The 19,059-nt window shown below is 48.1% G+C and overlaps 1 protein-coding gene across 2 annotated transcripts in view; it reads left to right on the forward strand.

Annotated features, from left to right (window-relative positions):
• The window catches only part of LOC119396923 (MFS-type transporter SLC18B1), a 65,513-nt gene that overhangs the window by 31,965 nt on the left and 14,489 nt on the right, over positions 1-19,059 (forward strand). For both annotated transcript variants that reach the window (XM_037664306.2, XM_049417279.1), the window contains exons 2-7: positions 10,523-10,925; positions 15,403-15,498; positions 15,690-15,763; positions 16,401-16,551; positions 17,435-17,503; positions 18,919-19,006. In XM_037664306.2, the coding sequence (XP_037520234.1) occupies positions 10,599-10,925; positions 15,403-15,498; positions 15,690-15,763; positions 16,401-16,551; positions 17,435-17,503; positions 18,919-19,006 (805 nt within the window). In that variant the 5' untranslated portion in view covers positions 10,523-10,598. The remainder of the gene's footprint in view (positions 1-10,522; positions 10,926-15,402; positions 15,499-15,689; positions 15,764-16,400; positions 16,552-17,434; positions 17,504-18,918; positions 19,007-19,059) is intronic.

Consider the following 19,059-nt stretch of genomic DNA (forward strand, 5'->3'; position numbering starts at 1 on the left):
GTGGAAGACACTAGATTTATTTTTCAATTTACACAAAGGCATCGATCCACCTCGTAACTCTTAGCTCGAAGCGAAAAAGGTCGCCTTCGTTGACTGCGTCGCGTAAAATCGATTCACGCAATGCGTGGGGTTAGGCTTTACTTCGTTAAAACATGCGCCACACAGGAGACAGTAGGCTAACGCTATCACGGGAAGCTTTAATTATATGCCAGTGAGTTCAATTCAAGATGGCCGAAAGTAATTCCGAGATGGTAGCAAATACCATTTGCTACCACTACGCCTTGTGCGAAGCTGCGGTTATGAATCTGGATGAGTAATGGAGTTGCTCATTGGTGGCCGAACATTTAGTAAAACCCTTTACTGATAAATCAAAAGTGCGTACAATCTTTTCTCGGCACTTTTATATGCAGGCATGTCGAAGGGTACCAATATGTAGGCAACCACGAAATTACCCGTTTTTTTTTTTATTGGCGAGTAAGCTTGTGCCAAAGCGTTCACTGACTGGCTGTGTCGTGATTGCTTTGTATTCTCAGTATCATTTTTGTGTTCTCAGAACCATTCACTACGGGGTTCAAGACAATTAGAGCGCAGCTCTTAGGCGTCCGTTCCTGCGTTGAGCGTCATCGCCGTTGGCGTCGGCGGCGTAACCGATAGCGCGAACGACGACGAAAGAGAGCGAACGCGGAGTTTGTCGATATCACGGGATACTGGCCTCTAACCTTGCTTTCTTCCTCTGTCGCGCGCGCTGGCCCCTCGGTCGGAGCTCGTGCGCATGCAGGGCTGGCACGTGCACTGCGGCTGGCTTCGCTTGTCGTAACGGGGCTGTGGGCGTTTCACTTGTTGCATAGCACTCGAGCGCTGGCAGTTTCTGTGGCAATATGTAACGAATGTTGTAACGAACTGCGGATAGTCAAAACTTCAAACAAATCTGGTGTTGCCCGAACACGAGGCTGCGCTCAGCGAATTAGGCAGTATCGTAATCGCCGGTGAATTTTTTAATTTGTCGTAGGTTAAATCGTCGCTTCAGTTGTTCATTAGCACGACATATTCTGCACGTAAAAATCCGTTTGAGGGGCATTTTTCCACTGAATGTTTGACTTGTCACTGGCCCATGTGCCGAATTTTAAATGGCTGAAATGAAAAAGAAGCGGGCATAAACAGCCTCCTGTGAAATAGCTGCCAGGCAGGACGACCCGGGGACCTAAGCCAAGCTCTTAAAAAATACCCTCGGCCGGCGCCAGGGGGGGCTCAGCCCCCCCCCATGAGGAAGTCCGGGGGGGGCCCAAGCCCCCCAGCCCCCCCGTACTCTCCGCCTATGCTTCCGCGTAAGCGCAACCGGAGACCGAAGATTCGCACACTTTCCCTAACATAAAACCACAAAACTACCAAACACGCAACCACGGTGCACCGTGCACGCAACGCATTTCATGAGACAGGGAAAGCAGAGAGGAGGGGAGGAGGCGCCGCCTCCGCCGCCGCCACTGTCTCGCCGAGGCGTCGACGCGACGGCGAACTCCGGCGCCTCGCCAGGCCAGGCCAGGCAGCGTACGCGAACGCGCGAACTGCGCGAACCACGCTGAACGGCAGGCAGCCACGCCGCCACGCGACCACGCAATGTATATGATGCATACGGCGGCGTCTTCGACACGCTAGCCGATTGAAACGCGCTGCAAGAGCGACAACTCTTGCAGAAAAGTTAAATATTTTCTGATTCTACCTTCCAAAAGAATCAAATGAATTACCGAAGAGAGTCAGTCGCCGTCACCCCCTTTTGACCTTTTTTTTTTCTTGGAGTGTAGCACTGTTTCGACTACTAATTTTCCTGGGACCGTGACATGTGCAACATCACCACGAGTAACCTTTTTGCTAATACTAGAGAAAATGAGAGTCCGCCGCGCTGGTGTAGCGGTTACGGTGGTCAGCTACTGACCCGAAGGTCGTGGGTTCGACCCCGGCCGCGGCGGTCGCATTTCGATGGAGGCGTGGTGGTAGAGGCCCGTGTACTGTGCCGTGTCAGTGCACGTTAACGAACACCAGCTGGTCAAAATTTCCGGAGCCCTCCACTGCGGCGTGCCTCATAGTCATATTGTGATTTTGGCGTGTTAAACCCAGATATTATTATCTGAGAAAATGAGTGAGCGCTCAGCAACAGTAAATGATTTCGCCAACTAACATAGTGGTGTTCCAGTTTCTAGTCTACTAACTCTACTTGATCACTGGAGTTGGTAATACTGACGCGTTGTCGTTTCTTTATTATTTTTTGTAGTTTTGGAGAGTTTACTTAATGCTTGCCTTCATGATTTACCTTCAAATTGCTGTTTCGTAAATCAGTGTGGTTAAGGTATTGTTCATGATTCCACGTCCATATTTTCTTCTTGTTCTAAAGCATCGTGTGATTTGTCAGGGAAAATCCTAAATTTGTTTTGATCCTGACTGTATCTATCTTGACCTATCTCTTGCCGGCTTACTTTACTTTTTTTCTCTTCAGATTGAGCGCAATTTTCGGCATCACTAATCACTACATTTCACGTTGATACTCCGCAAAGTGCGATAACTAAAAACCGGAAATGACATCACAGGACAACCTGTATCTGTGCCAGTTCGTAGTTCGTAGAGTTCGGGCTGGTCCGTAAGTTTACTTCTTTCATAATACTTTTTCACGCATCCCAGACTTCTCAAATGTACTTAAAAGCAAAAATTGTAGAAAAAAAGACGCGATCATTCTGTGCGTTACGGCCTCTGTCTTGACGTCGCGACAATATGATAAAGAATTTTTGGCTACCTCAGCACGACGGCTTTGAAGGAACCGAGGGACCGTGAATATCCTAGAAACCAGGAAAAAGATTCACTGTGCCCCTGATGCATTCTCCTAAGACGGCTTGAATACCAAAGCCATCGGGTGCGACTATTTTACCATGTAATTTATATCGCACAAGCGCCGATTTGCTTTTTCTTTTTCACACGAAGGCCACAAAGGCCAAGGTAGCGCAGTTTCGCGCTTGAGAGGTCACTAGATTTTTTGAGCCAGCCTTTCGTGCTTCGCGTGAGACATACAAGGCTTTCGCCTTAATAAATTATGAGTTTGTGACGACTTTTTGACCCTTGCGCATAATGAGGTAGGTAGGTAATGAACTTTAAATTATTTAGAGGCCAACGAGGAATCACTGGCCCGGGCTAGGCCTCCAGGAGCCAGCGTCCGATGAACATCGTGCGACGTCCTCGGCGATAGCCCTGGCTCGCTGGACAGCCCAAATTTGGTCCACTAGATGTGGGCTGAGAAGGGCGGCTCGCCACCGCTCAGCTAGTCGTCCTGGGGTACACACTTTCTCGTCCGGGTAGTGGCGGCGAATACCGCACTCGCACTGCCAAAGTATGTGTGCCATGTCGGCTGTCTCGTGCCCGCACCACAGACAGCCGGGTGACGGGTGGAGCGACGGACACAGCCTGTTCAGATGCCGGGGATATTCGAATGTGTTCTTTGCAGACGTCTCAGGTCAGACGCCTGAGACCTCTCTAGCTGCTTGTGGGGTGGCGTTTTCCTGTAGTGGCTGAGGATCTCGTGGTACGTGACCATGATGTCCTTGCAGTCTTTGTAAGGCTTCGGGGTCTGTTATCATCGTCGCAGAAGAATGTCCTCCTACCTTGGGTGCCTCGTCATCGACGTGTCTCGCACAACGGTGGCCCTTTCGTCCGCGTCGCGGCGGGTTCGCAGTCTCGCGACGCCGTTGGCGCGCTCGTTGTGGTTCGACGGGAGGTCGGGTCTTTGTTCGTTGCCAAGCTCTCCCACATGCGTGGGGAACCACTTGAGAGATTTGGTGGTGATCGCGCCGGACTCTGGCGTTCAGCATGTGCGCCGCCTCGACGGAGACCCATCCCTTGGTAAAGTTTCGGACCGCCGTCTTGGCGTCACTCACGACAAGTGTGTCCTCTGTTGGGGATTCGTAGAGAAGAGGCAGGCTCTCCCGCAACTGCGCTGGTTTCCACGCGTCCAGGCAGGCGGTCGCAAACCTCGTCCTCAAGAAGAGCTGCTGTTGGAGGGAACCGGACTGAGGAGCAGAAGAAGCGTACAGGAGGTTTATTTACATTTTTACATTTAGACAACTCGTTCCGGAATGTCCTTCGCATGCATCCGCTCGCGTCTTTTAACCCCTTGGCGGTCCCTAGATGCCAGACCTGGGGAAACAGGGGAAGACGTTTCCATCCAATCGGGCAGCGAATCCTGCAGGTCACTTTACTGGCACCGCCCCCAGCACACGCACACACAACCCAAACACGCGCATTGTTCTCGCAACGATGTCGCGTCGGGGGAAGCATGCCGCCAGCATGTGGGTTGTGATGAGTCCCTCATGTCGCTGCTCGAGCCGACCACCCATGCGGCCGAACGGCGGCTGCAGGCCCGGCAAATCCACTGGTATTCGTGTGGGCAGCTGGCGCTGATTTGAGCGTAGACGACCTACCAACCGGAGACGCACAGCGCGGTGGTCCGAGGTCCGTCTTCGGCGGAAACTCGGCGTCGCGGCCTTTCGTGGGGCACAAAGGCGCCATGTGTCGCATTTCCGCTCCGGCACCGGCGACAATGGTGCTGTCTCGAGCAAATTGAAACCATGCACCTCCTGGCGCATGGGAATCAGCCGGGCGTCTTCGCGCTCTTCCTTATCGCCGCACAGTGAAGCGGCTGCCTTTTTTCCGTCCCGGCGCCCCGCTGCAAAGGATGGCTCGCCGATCGCAACACCTCGTTGCCACTATGGAGTATTGCTAGGGCTATGGCCATTTCTTCTGCCGCCTCGGACGATGGCAGCCTCGCCGGTCCCGTGGCGGTGGTCAACACGAGCGCGATGGTGTATTTCCCGTGATCTCATGTGTGTGTTCACTGATTGGGCTTGTACATGGACGAAGGAAAAGGACTAGGAGGGAGCGTCACATGGCATTACAGGTCACATTTATCGCTTGATGAGGCATATAAGACGTTCGCCCTAATACGAATAATTTTATATGAAGTACACCGATTCAATGTAGTAGATACACATTTTTATGGCGTAACGCAGACGTCCATACTGCGGCGTCAACTCGCCATGTCTCAAAAGCGGCATAATCCAAGGACTAACGCGGCCGCTGGTGTGGCGCACAGAAATCACAATGTGGCCCAAGGCCGATCAGCGCTGTGGTGTGCTTCTTCCTCGACGTCGTGACTGTGCGCTGGATTTTCACTGTGTTCGCCGACAAAACAAGCCTAAGCATTGAATGCTATATTGGTGGAGCAGCGTGCAAGCGCAATGCACTTTCAGGGGCGACGGGGGGGGGGGGGGGGGGGGGGGAAGGAGTGAAAATTGTCCCTGACATAGCGGCGGAGCATGTGCATGGCCTCACATTTTGTACAAACCATTCCTACCCGCCCCCCGCTCTTACCTTCGTCATTGTGTCCTGGCCCTTGCGGGAGTAAATTTTCATGACTGCGGCTCGTTAGATGACGTGAGTTTTAAACTCCTAGCATAAGCAGTGAAGGTGGACTTAGCAAAATAAGCGCGCCATACATTTGCCGTTTGGTCAGTCGACTAAAATGAAAGGTTGTACGATAAAAGGTCGTTATTCGCCCCTCGTTAATTCGGAAAATCGGATAATTCGGACGTGTTCTCTGGTCGCGGCAAGCTTATCCATTGTTTAATGGTATCAAACTCTCGTTAATTCGGTCATATTTGCCCGCAACCTGGTTAATTCGGACGATCCTCGGAGCGCACCAAGCAATCCGAGGTTCGACTCGGAGTTCGACTCACAGGAGGAAAAACGGGTTTTGCGAACAACTCAAACGGCTGCGGTCCTTCATAAAGGCGTGGTCGCCGTCCACGATCTAGCCATAATCGCGTTGTTGGCGACAAAGACGTCGACGGCTGCGGCACATTTGCTTTGTCTTCGATTTTGCTCGGCGCACGCGAACTGCGTGGGTGAGATATCTATGATCGCGTCCATAGCGCCAGCGGCGACTGCGGGTCAAAGCTGCGACAAGCAGTAGTTTCGTTTTCGCCGCGTCGCTTCAGAACTGTGTAGTCGCCATTCATTATTGTGCATTAGCGAGCCAGGTTTATTCCGCCGCGGATGCTGTGCTGAGCAGTTTCGTTTCGACTGTCGGCGCAGGCCGCGCACGCGCCTTCGGAACTGCGTGGTCGCTATGATCGTGTCTTAATTTAGCGACCACACTTTCGTCCAAAGCGGCTGCGGCACTCAGTAGCCTCGTTTTGACTTCGGGCAATGCGCGCGCCATGTCACGCAACTCGAACATAATGGAAGCTGTTGAAGCTGAAGAGATTCAGCCGCAGTGCGCATGCTGGTATAAAATTCGGTTGCGACATTACGATGAACGAACGATCATTTGTCGATCATTTTTCCGGCGCAGAAGTTATCTTCACGTGCGCGTGGTGGCGGTGGCGGTACGTAATAAGGGAGGGGCGCAGATCACCTGTAGTGTTAAGACACGGCTGTATTGGGCTGCGGTCACATTGTGAACGGTGTTGCGAATGAAGAAGTTTGCGGCATTTCCATTGCTTTTATGCCAGATATGTACCGTGAATATAAGTGGTCATCAAGAAAATGCGAATGCATTGATGTAATAGACACTTGTTTATTGTTTCCTTGATACTTTCGATAATTCGGCATTCGGTTAATTCGAACAAATTTTCCGCGGTCCCGACATCCCATATGTCGCGGTTTGTCCCTCCTGAGACTATCCATCACGAACTTACAAATCTCCACGTTCGGATATAACGAGAATATATGAGAAATGATCATCTTAGATGCGCATGCGTACAAAACTTTTGTCCAGTGTGACAGAGAGATGTGAATGAGACCCGGCCAGGTTGAGTAGGTGTGAGTGGTAATTATCGAAGATGGGAGCATTAGACGTGTAAACGCGAGTATCTGTGAACGGGAGTGTACTTCAGTATGGACATCAGGGGCCGCATGTGAGTGTGAGTAGAGCGGAAAGCTTGGCATATTCATTCATGAGTAGACTCATTTCAAAGACGTGAGTGTGAGTATGAGTGAGTGACGAGGGATGTGAGCAGACATGAGTATGAAGGCAACATACGAGTGTAATAGGTGTGAGTATGAATGTGATTGAGTACCCATGGGAGTGAGTAGACATGAGTGAACATGAGTACAAATGGCTGTGAGTAGGTGTGAGTATGAACGTGAGCACCGGTGCGAGTAGGTGTGAGTCAGTACTTACCAGTGTGAATGGGCCGGTGAGTACCGATGGGTATGAGCAGGTATGAGTATAAACGTGAGCGAGTGCCCATAAGTGTGAGTACCCTTGAGTGTGAACGTGAGTACTTATGAGCGTAAGTGGGCGTGATTATGAACGTGAGTGCCTATGAGTGTGAGATGGCGTGAGTGTGAACGTGAGTGAGTACGAGTAGATGTGAGTAAGAGCGTTTGTAAGTGCTATGAGTGTGTGTACGTGTGAGTGTGAACGTGAGTGAGTAGGTATGATAGTCAGTGCACGTGAGTATGAACGTGAGTGCATGAGTACCAGTGAGTGTGAGAGGCGTTACTGAAGGTGAGTGAACACTATGAGTGTGAGCGGGCGTGAGTATGAATACGAGTGAGTACCAATGGTCGTGATGTGTGAGCATGAACGTGAGTGATTGCCTACGAGTGTGAGGAAGCGTGAGTATGAACTTCAGTGGGTGTGAGTGGGCGCGAGTATGGGCGTGAGTATGCCCATCAGTGGGCGTTGGTGGCCGTGAGTATGAACGCGAGTGAGCGCCTATGAGTGTGAGTAGGTGTGAGTATGAAGATGAGTGACTACTGATTCATTTAACTTGGCGTGACTATGAACGTGAGTGAGTACGTATGACTATGAGTAGGCGTGAGTATGAACGTGAGTGAGTGCCTGTAAATGTGAATATGAACTTGAGTGAGTGTCTATGAGTGTAAGTGAGCGTGAATATGAACGTGAGTGAGTGCCTATAAGTGCGAGTAGGCGTGAGTATGAACGTGAGTGAGTGTCTGAGTGTGAGTAGGTGTGAGTATGAACGTGAGTGAGTGCCTATGAGTGTGAGTAGGCGTGAGGATGAACGTGAGTGAGTGCCTATGAGTGTGAGTAGGCGTGAGTATGAACGTGAGTGAGAGCCTATGAGTGTGAGTAGGTGTGAGTATGAACGGGAGTGAGTGTCTATGAGTGTGAGTAGGCGTGAGTATGAACGTGAGTGAATGTTTATGAGTGTGAGTGGGCGTGAGTATGAACGTGAGTGAGTGCCCATGAGTGTGAGTAGGCGTGAGTATGAACGTGAGTGAGTGCCTATGAGTGTGAGTAGGCGTGAGTATGAACGTGAGTGAGTGCCTATGAGTGTGAGTAGGCGTGAGTATGAACGTGAGTGAGTGCCTATGAGTGTGAGTAGGCGTGAGTATGAACGTGAGTGAGTGCCTATGAGTGTGAGTAGGCGTGAGTATGAACGTGAGTGAGTGCCTATGAGTGTGAGTAGGCGTGAGTATGAACGTGAGTGAGTGCCTATGAGTGTGAGTAGGCGTGAGTATGAACGTGAGTGAGTGCCTATGAGTGTGAGTAGGCGTGAGTATGAACGTGAGTGAGTGCCTATGAGTGTGAGTAGGCGTGAGTATGAACGTGAGTGAGTGCGAAGGCTGAAGATATTGGGGTGAGTGAGTGTGAGTGAGTATTCTCTTACAGTGCCGACCTATGCATGTGACCACCGCTGCGTGGCGTGCCCTGCAGCCTGTCGTCGAGACCTAGATCTCTTAAAACTTGCACCCAGACTTCTGGCGCTGTCTGAAAACAGTTGTTCACATCACGTGCATCTCAAGCGGTAAAACGAAAACAGTGAAAGCCTTGAGGAATCTTCCTTGCATGCGAAGAGTGTGGCCTACATCGCCAATATACAGGGCGGACGGAATGTAACTCTCTATTAAGAATGGTTTATATGTCTCATAATACTAAACCAATTTTAATGAAACAAAAACATTTCATTCCTTAGAGTCGGAGAATTCTTATGCATCGCTAAAATTCCGCGTAAGCATCACCGTTATTCACTTTTTGTGTGTGTGTTAATTTATAGGTGTCTGCGACTCACCTCTGAATATACTGACGCGGTGCGTTTGCCCAAACTTGCTGAATTCGCTCCTCGAATACGCTTTTCGTGTTGTGCGATAAACTGCCTCTAAATTTGAACGAAGAAACAGCGCTAGAACAAGGACGAAGACGAGAGGAGACAAACAGATATTGTACTAGCGCTGTTTCTTCGTTCAAAAAGCAGTATGTACCAACCAGCCCATTTCAAGACGTTAACACTGCCTCTCAAGCCCACCTACACTGCCTCTCAAGCCCACCCACAGACGAAGAAGGGCTCCTTGCAGGCCGCGTTGGGGGGCCACGACGACCTTCCTGGATAATGTGTCCCGAATAACGTATGGACCAACAACTTTTGTTGAGGTCATCTCATTGATATCTCCAATGACATAAATGACACATGCAATAAATCCTCCAATTGTGAGGAACGGAATGCTTTTTGTTTCATTAAAGTTTGTTAAGCATTATAAAAGTTGTAAACAATTATTAATAGGGAGTTACTTTCCGCCCACTACATCTCCTCGTTTTTGTTACGCTGTTGAACCCACAAGCACTGCGCACGCGCTGCAGAACGCTTTCTCCACACCACGCTATCGTCACTAGCCGCCTTCAGTAATTTAAGTAATAAAATTTAGATGTGCTTAGCTTAAAGTAATTAAATTATTTTGACTTTTGAGCAAGAGTTACACGGTGTCTACAACGGCTAGCGTCGAAATGGTAGCGTGGATCGGGCCAGCTGCTTAATTCAGCGAACTAGGGAGTGAGATATTCAACCGTTCATGCATAGCAGCTTACCTATGTTTTTGTCAATTCAGAACGGACTTTGTGCACGTCACTGACGCTGGTTTGTTAACTCGAGACCAGACGTCATTGATTAACGTAGGGACCGTTCACCAGAACAGACTTGTTTGCGTCTCTCACGACGCCTGGAGGTGACGGAACTCTGTCTCGCAGATATCAATATCAATCTCCAGAGATAGACAGAGAAAGAAGCTTCTAATGTAGATTCTGTTGTGCAAAGTACTGACAAACACTCGCTGTGAACGTAAAATCGTTGTCGGCAGGTGTGCACGGCAATCGTAGCTTTGTCATAATAATTTACAGGGTTTTACGTGCCAAAACCACGATATGCTATGAGACACGCCGTTGTGGAGGACTCCGGGTAATTTCGACCAGCTGGGATTCTTTAAGAGGCACTGACATCGCACAGTATACACGAGCAACTAACGAAAGCGCTGCTGAAGTTTCTATATACGAGCAGCCTGCCTTGTTTAATGTTAATGACACTCACGTGTTTGTGTGTGTTTCTGCCTATCTCTTACGGCAGGCGACCTTGGAAACGGTTATCACTTATCAGCTACACTGCGTAGGTGTAAATGTTTCGCGTGCATCGATCTGAAGCGAAATATACGCATATTTGTGATGTGCTGTTTTCTCCACACGCAGGCGAGAGGAGCCAGATTTTCTGTAACTGCATCTACGAGGAATTTTGGGTACAGCTTCGGCCAAGTGGTCAAACGTCATGCGACAAGAGAGCGGCGGCGGCGGCGGCGGTCGTGCGGTCAATGGTGGCCCTCGACTCCGAGACGCCGGCGACAAGGCGACTCCGTCGGGTGGCGAGGCTTCGTCAGAGGAGCCTCACCTTCCGCACGGTCCGCTGTGGTCCGGGCACCGCACTTTCCTGAGCATTTACCGAGATGACGACGGCAAGCTGTTCGCGCACCGCGACTCCTCCTTCAACTGCAACACCGGCGACGACAACGGCATTGCTTGGCTCTGGATGGTGGTTTGGTGCAACTGCTTCATCATCATGGGCCTCTCCCTGCAGGGATTCAGCCTCCAATCATTGGTGAGCAGAAGAAAGCGTCCGCATATGCGGCACTGGAGGGATAACCCTGTAATGCCTTGCGCGTCCCTTGAAGAACGGGAAAGCCGACAATATCAGAGTCAGTTATTGCAACGCACAGCTAAGAAATTGAAGCTGCGAGTCATGGAAAAATGAAACGCGAATAAGAAATTAAAAAGTACAACAGGTTTTGTGAGTGATAACTCGGAAGCACTATGCCACACAGCTAATTAGTACGTGGTTGCCACAACGGCTTACGACACAAGTTAAGCGTGCGAAATCGTGCTGCCATGCCGCGTAATGGCAGTAACAAGAACGAAATAATGCATGTAGCTAACCCAAACTTGTTCGTATATTATTTGTCCATGAGTGCACATTCCACGCACATACACTCATACAGATGCAGCTGCACACCGTCTACAAACTTAAAAAAAGCAGAAGAAAGATCAATTAGTTATGACGCTGAAAAAGCAGGTAACAGGAAGAATAATTCTATATGCGCTTGTGTCTCGTGTACATGCATGCCCGATGTGAAATAATAAGATTATCATGCGTACGCAGGCGAATTTCACTTTCTTTACTGTATAGTCTTATAAATTAACAAAGGTGCGCGCGCGCGCGCGTGTGTGTGTGTGTGTGTGTGTGTGTGTGTGTGTGTGTGTGTGTGTGTGTGTGTGTGTGTGTGTGTGTTTGAATGAGGGAGGAGGTAAATAAATGAAAAAGGGGAACTAATGGGGACAATCGGACTATTATACGTATGTAAAAAGTCACAGTTTCGCCGCAAGGGCGAAGCAATGAATGCGATAGCAAGAAATCGAAATGTCACACGAAGAACCAGAAGCAGCTCGATACTTACAGCGTGCCGCTGAAGCACAAGAAGGACGCCCTAAATGAACGCACAGGCATGCACAGGGCAAGCGTGAACTAACGACTGACACCGTTGTTACGCATATATGTGCTTGAGCAACACGCTGCAAGCGTCGACAATAGAGAATCAGACGATTGCTTGCTTGCTTGCTTGCTTGACCCTTAATTCTTGGCTCTTACCCACTACGGGGGATTGGTCATGAAACCGGCGGTTAATATAAGTGGGGAAATTTAGAATTTAGACGCTCTTAGATATTTCTTCTCCTTACCCCGGGGTATTGGCCATGAAACCGGCGGTTAATATAAGTGGGGAAATTTAGAATTTAGACGCTCTTAGATATTTCTTCTTCTTACCCACTACGGGGTATTGGCCATGAAACCGGCGGTTAATATAAGTGGGGAAATTTAGAATTTAGACGCTCTTAGATATTTCTTTTTCTTTTAAACTGTGGCGCGTGGAGTTACCCCCTGCGTCTCCAGCCACACGGGGGTGTCTGATGCAAGGTGTTCCCGGTTTTCCTTCTTTTTTTTTTCTTCCACATAACGAGTGGGTGCAGAAAAGGGCCACTTTATCGTGCGCGACTCAAGAGCAGTTTTCAGACTGAAAGAAAATGAGGAGCGTTGCGTGATAGGAAACACGCTCACGCTCCTCCGAGATTTGCTTACCACCAGCGGTACATGGTGTATCTCGCCGTTATGTCGCCGGCGCGTACATGGCGTGTGGCATGAATTAAAGAGAAAAAAAAAAACATGGCGTGTGGCTGATGAAGAACTCTCCCTGGAATGAAGGACTATAAGTTAGTCTTCCAGTTTTTGTGGAAGTGCTTGTACTTTCATTGTCGCTAAGTGACTAGAGTAGTGTAACTCTGTGTTATAGACTGTTGTGATACTGTGTACTATTTTCATACGCATTCTATTAAATACCATGATCAAAAAAAAGGCGTGTGGCTGGGTTGTCTAACGCAGTGCGCTGGGGGGCGAGAGGCTGCTGGTTCGAATCCGCGGTCGGGTACTTCAGTATTTTTTTCTTCTGCTGTTCTTTCTTTGTGCCTTTTATATATATATATATATATATATATATATATATATATATATATATATATATATATATATATATATATATATATATATATATATATATATATATGTATATATATATATATATATATATATATATATATATATATTTTCCTTCTGCTTTATTTTTCTTTGTGCCTTTTTTATATACATACATACATATACATATCCGGGACATGACGGCGTCGACAGACGACGACGGCAAAAATCAGCCGAGAGTGTCAATATAATTGCTATCGCAATAAAAGAAAGGACATAATGTCTAATAGTTCGCTTGTGGAGTGACCTCCTCGAGAGGGTCTGTCACCAGGTTCCACACATCAGCGATATTGAGAGTAGCCTAGAGGTTCCACACATCAGCGTCACTGAGAGTAGCCTAGAGTATCCTGCCAGCGAGGCCGTGCAGTCACATAACTGAATAAGAAAAACAAAAGCGTGAAAGAAACAAGGACATATGCAGGACAGGCGCTAGTGAATTCTCCCAAGTCACACAGCTGCCTCTCGCATACGCGGGAGGTGCCTGCGCGCGTATCTTTCTCCCGTGAATTTGGTATTATGTGCAAAATAAATGCGATCTAAAAGTGCGGTCATTCTAACGTGCACTCCATAAAGCTCGACAAGCAAACCAACGTCCCGAAGATAATCATAAAAGGTTAAAGCTCGGAGCTGCGTAGAAGTACAAAAACTACTCGGCTTCTCAGCGTCAATGATGCCCGAGTAATAATGTCCATTAGCCTTTAATAAAATATTCGGTTCCGATCTTGTCTCGGCAGTTCTGATAGATGTCATGTTTTCAAGCGTTATGCCGGCTCAGATATGCTGCTTTGTTTCATTGGGGTTGTACATTTATCACACACTGTATCCGACAAGCGGGCCACGCCTTTGAAATAGACAAAGAACTCAAACAAAAACACGCGGATAGCTGCCGTTGCTGTTCAGTTTCGATGTCCCCGTTTCTTGGCTTAACGGTTGAAAGAAAGTATGTTGAAAGTTCAGGCATAGTAGTAAACGTATGTGAACCATGTGTATCATAATTTTATTCCCGGAAGAAAGCCCTTCCCTCTCCCTCGCTGCATTCCTGCGCCCAGCTCTGAGCTGTCTCCTAAGTTAATTTTACAGAATCAGGTGGCGTCGACCTCATAAAATGTGAAGTCAATAAATGTGAGGATCTCGTAAAATGAAATTTTGACCACATGCTCGTAGTCAAAAGTTCATTTTATGAGGTCCCCACATTTGACGCGCTTTGGTCGCAGGCTCGTGGCTAAAATACATACAGATATGACGCTCTCTAAAGTCGACAGTTGGACGAATCTGTGAAATAAAACGTAGTTGGAAGTGCAGCTGTTGTCATGAGCGTTTCTTTTTTATGTTATTAGGTCGTGTACACTATGTATATACGCTGACTGCTCCAAAAGTACCGCGAATAAGTGTCTACATATCATCTGTCATAATAGCATACTATGGAACATAAGCGTTAAAGATTCTTGACTGCTTCACAGCGACTAAATATTTACTCACATCTCTTGAATATTGATGAACCGTCCCATATAGAGTCGCACTTGTATGTGAATACGGTGTAACACATAGAGTGGGTCAGGTTGCATACGGGTCGGCTTTCAACACTCTCGCCGTGACACCGTCATGGCGAAAATTCCGAGGGTCTCTTACACTATCGCTAACGACTCGAAGGTGCCTGAGTGCCGAGATTGAAACGTCCCGTCAGAATCCGCCGAGGCATTTGGCTCGTCGTGTCCCATTTCGTATGCTTGTCGAGCCTCCTCTGGTGTTACATACTTAAAAATACGAGCGCGTAACTTAAACAGGGACTTAGGAAGACAAGGACATGCGCTTGTCCTTGTCTTCCTAAGTCCCTGTTTAAGTTACGCGTTCGTATTTTTAAGTATCATGAATCGCTAACTCGCCCAATCAGCCATTTTAACAAGTTACATACTTCTTCGGCCTATACCACACAATCCACTAGGCCCTTACTCAGCATCTTCCCGAGAGCACTCTTTCCGCGTTACTCCATATTCATCTGCAGGCCAAGTCACGCGAACGCCGTTTTTCTTTTTTTTTCTTATTATTTTTTTTTACACGCGCAATGCAGTCGGTGCCGCTCCGCGGAAGCCTTCCATGACGTGTGCTGCGCAAGGGAACGTATTGCCTCGGTTTCGCGTTTTCGCAAAGACGAAATGAGCGCGCTCATTTCGTTATGTTTTGGAGTTGGTGTAGACGCCAGCTTCTCGATTAAGACCGCCATCGCATGAGACATACTAAGGGGCTTGCGCCTTAATCTGTGGCGCACGGCAGTTTGGACAGCTGGGCGAGTTGGTGACGATTGGTGTTTAAACCGCATGCACCGTGGAGAGCAGCAAATACGGAAGCGGGAGGATCGTGCGTTTGATGGGGAAAGCACAGGCGCAGAGAGATTACATGGAAACACTTGCCACGTCTCATGTAAAACTCCAATGCAACAGCCGTCTTCAAAAAAAAAAAAGAAAAAAAAATGAAACCCTTCTTTCTCTCCCTGTTACAGGCGACACGTCACGGACTTGACTACTTCGACACTGGCTCCCTGTTCAGTGCAACTAAAGCCACAGCCATTGTTGGGTCCTTACTGTCTCACAGCCTGGTATGCAGTCTAATTATTGATAGATCATATAATAGCGTCATATCTGTCATTGCATGATATTAATCTTTAACCTGCGCGCACCACAATCTTTCGGTTGGCCCACCTTGCCTTCTTAACTATGATGTTTATTTATTTACCTATACTGAGCAATGTCGCCTTTTGAAAACTTTTCTATTTTCTTTTTTTTTCAGATGTCTGTCATCTATCCGAGCCACATGATGGTTTTTGGAGTAGTATTGAAAGCACTGGCTGTAGCTGCGCTTGGGTAATTTAATGTTTTAATTTTACAACAACAACAACAACAACAACGACAACAACAACAACAACAACAACAATAACAAAAGAAAGCCCGTTCAGTACCCATAGCTTAAGATTGTACGTAGTCGATATCTTTTGTTCATATATGTAACTCGACAGAGTTTAGCAGTAATCAAAACTCGCGATTCTTCGCGTAGACAACCTATGCTTCCTGCAGTCGGTGGAGGTTTTGTTTGCAACCCGCATAATGCGCATTATTTCACGGGAAAAAAAAATACATTTCTTGCAGCGGAATTTGTCTCCAGTGCGATACCGAAGAGTAGACTTGGCAGTGCACACGATATTACAGCACTGTTTCATGCAGGGATCACGTCCAATGACACTGACGCACATAAACAAGGCACTTCACTCACTATTAGCATGGCAATCCCTCGGAGGCAGGGGGCTGACGAACGAATTCATCTTAAAAAGACAGGGCGTGCAAACACGGACACAAGAGCGAAGTCAAGACACCACAAGCGCCGGCGTTTGCGGTGTTTTGACTTTTCTCTTGTGTCCGTGTGTGCACGCCCTGTCTTTTCAATATGAATCCCTACTACCTAGCTCCGCTCTGTTAATCTAAGGTGTACGATGTTCTTTCCCAGAGCCCTACATTGGCTTCCCGTGAACGAGACTGTATTCATGGCGCTGGGCGCGACGGTCAAGTCCATCGGTGGTGTGGGGCTCTCCCTGTACTTCACGGCCACGTACAGTCTGCTCTTCTACAAACATCAGAGCTCGTACATCGTTCCGCTGGTGAGTGAACCAGGATTCCCTCAGAGCTGTATAACGCATGCACGTACATTTCTGAACGTCGGGTTTGTGTACCCAAAGAAATGACTGTGCACCTTCATCGAGGTTGTTCTTGCTTCAGTGCATAAAGAGAAGTGCTCTCTGCGCCGCACTGGTCACGCTCCCCACAACTTTACCATGAACGAAAACGAAATTCCTATAGGACTTGATTGCAACCAACTTTGACAGCAGCAAAGCGTTTGACGCTGAACACTAACAGACGCACGTCTTGTCGCGCCAGAGTTGGGGGAGGGGAAGAGAGGGGCGCCTGAGGAAGGAAGTGGTTATTTGGAAAAGAAAGGTTATTAAGGACGAGAAAGTCCATAAGCATGGACGTCGGCAGGATTTTGTCTTGGGGTGTGCAACTCCGTGTTGCATCGCGGTTGGGGAGCGCTGTGTGGCTTGGGTGGGAGCATATGTTCCTTTTGCACCCCCCTGCCGACGCCAATGCCTCTTGTGTAATATGACTCAGCACCACGGAAAAGTGAGTACAACAATAACATAACAGCATTGGGCGCGACATCGGAGTTTTAAGACAACATGCGGAGCAGATGTCAGCGACCTGCATCGACCAAGCGACGGAGCCCTGAAGGTTCAAATGCTATGGTGGAGTGCTCGGAAAGAACAGTTCTCCTCCGTAAGCGGGAGAGGAGGATGGAAGCCACCTTTCAGGCTCGTTAGGCACTCGCTCCGACAACGCACTTATGACGGATCGGCTTTTATATGTATTATTACACCTATACTACCGCTACAGATGTGCTGGTCAGTAGCAATAATGTGAATTTTTGATCAATTTAATTTAATGAAATGCCGCGAAAGCCACCTCTCTTGCTTTTGTCATACGCAGATCTTATCGGAGGTCGCAGTCGGCATTGGCGGTTTGCTTGGACCAATACTGGGTTTTGAACTTATCGAGGTAAGGATGCGTGTGTTTGGACCTCATACTTCAAACACTGCGCTAGCGCGAAATGCTAAAGGCCAATACACCGACTGCAAAACAAGACTTCTAGTTCTGGAACGTAAACATGACCTTTCCGACTGAAAGGAACGCTACGTGGGCTAATTTCGGGCACACATTTCTGGGCAAATGTTACCAGACAGTTATCGTTTCGAACGAAAATAAATATTAATATTGAAATTAATATGAATGTCAGTGTGTTGTCATCGAGAACATCAACATATATTCCAAGAACACCTGGTATAGGCAGCGAACGTCACCTCTTTTCTCTTTTTTTCATTTTAGCAAACGCACAAGCGGCCGTATACAATCCGCTGTGCTCAGTGACTAGGTCATACTGCTGCCGAGCGCAATGTAGCAGCGTCGACTTCCGGCCGCAATCCGACGAGTGTTTGCGTCTCTTTCGATTTGCTATACACTCATTCCCCAGCTTCAGAACCCGAAACGTCTATTACGAATATTTAATAACGGTATTTAAGTTCGACTTCAGTCTTGCTGGGATCCAAGCCAACCGGTTTGCTCACAGAGGTCAACCCACTTGTCTAGAACGGTGGAACGGCACGTTCCAGCACGCTCCGGCGCCGTGTATACCAATAACAAGTATATACTTGTATAACATGTATACCCAGTAAACAAGTATACTTGTATACTATTTCAAACTATAGTATGATATAGTCCACGCTTGAGTATTCATCCTATAAGCGGTCATGCACATAGGTCGGCAAAAAATGTGCAGCTTTCTCAGACTCACTCACGAAATGTATTTTGCGCTTAGGAATCACTCGGTCTCCAACTCACCGAAATATTGCTCACCCGGACTCACTGAGACTTACGGCTCTGTCTGAGTGAGTGAGTCGACTCATGGGTGAGTTTGCGGACCTATGGTCAGGCATGATATCATTTGGGCTCTTTCAAACCAGGTGTAATCGGCAAACGTCGTCAGTGCAGTCCGGAGAGTGCCGTTACAGTGTTCTAGACAAGTGTGTTGACCTGTGTACTTTTACCTAAGTTATACTATAGCAAGCAGCCTTCTTATCGCCAATATCTCATTACTTTGTCTTTTATTATTTTTTTTCCCCAAAAATTGTTAGCGCAAGAGGGCCAGGCACACGACTCTGTGCTGAGTCAGGCGAGCTTTATCGCAACTACCTCCTTTAACTTAAACGCGCATACTTCATTTATGTACATGTGTATCCCACCTCAGCAACAGCGAACACAAGCGACATGTCATTTTAGATGTGTACTCGTTAAAAAAAGTATACAAAAATAAATTCCACGGACCAGTCAATGACAGGCTGTGCGAAAAACAGCTTGCAAAGGTCGCTGCTGGCGCACAAGTGTGCTGACGTCACGCCGTGTATGTGTATGCGCAGGTGTGGATGTACCCGCTTCCCTACTTCGCCGTCGGCGGCTGCATGCTGCTCGGCATCCTCATCGCGGTCGCCCTGCCCCTGGACTCATGTGAGATCACGTGTCTGCATGCGGTGCCTGCTGTGCGCTGCTGGCTCTGACGT

The sequence above is a fragment of the Rhipicephalus sanguineus genome, chromosome 6, assembly GCF_013339695.2.
Source record: "Rhipicephalus sanguineus isolate Rsan-2018 chromosome 6, BIME_Rsan_1.4, whole genome shotgun sequence".
Lineage (NCBI taxonomy): Eukaryota > Metazoa > Arthropoda > Arachnida > Ixodida > Ixodidae > Rhipicephalus > Rhipicephalus sanguineus.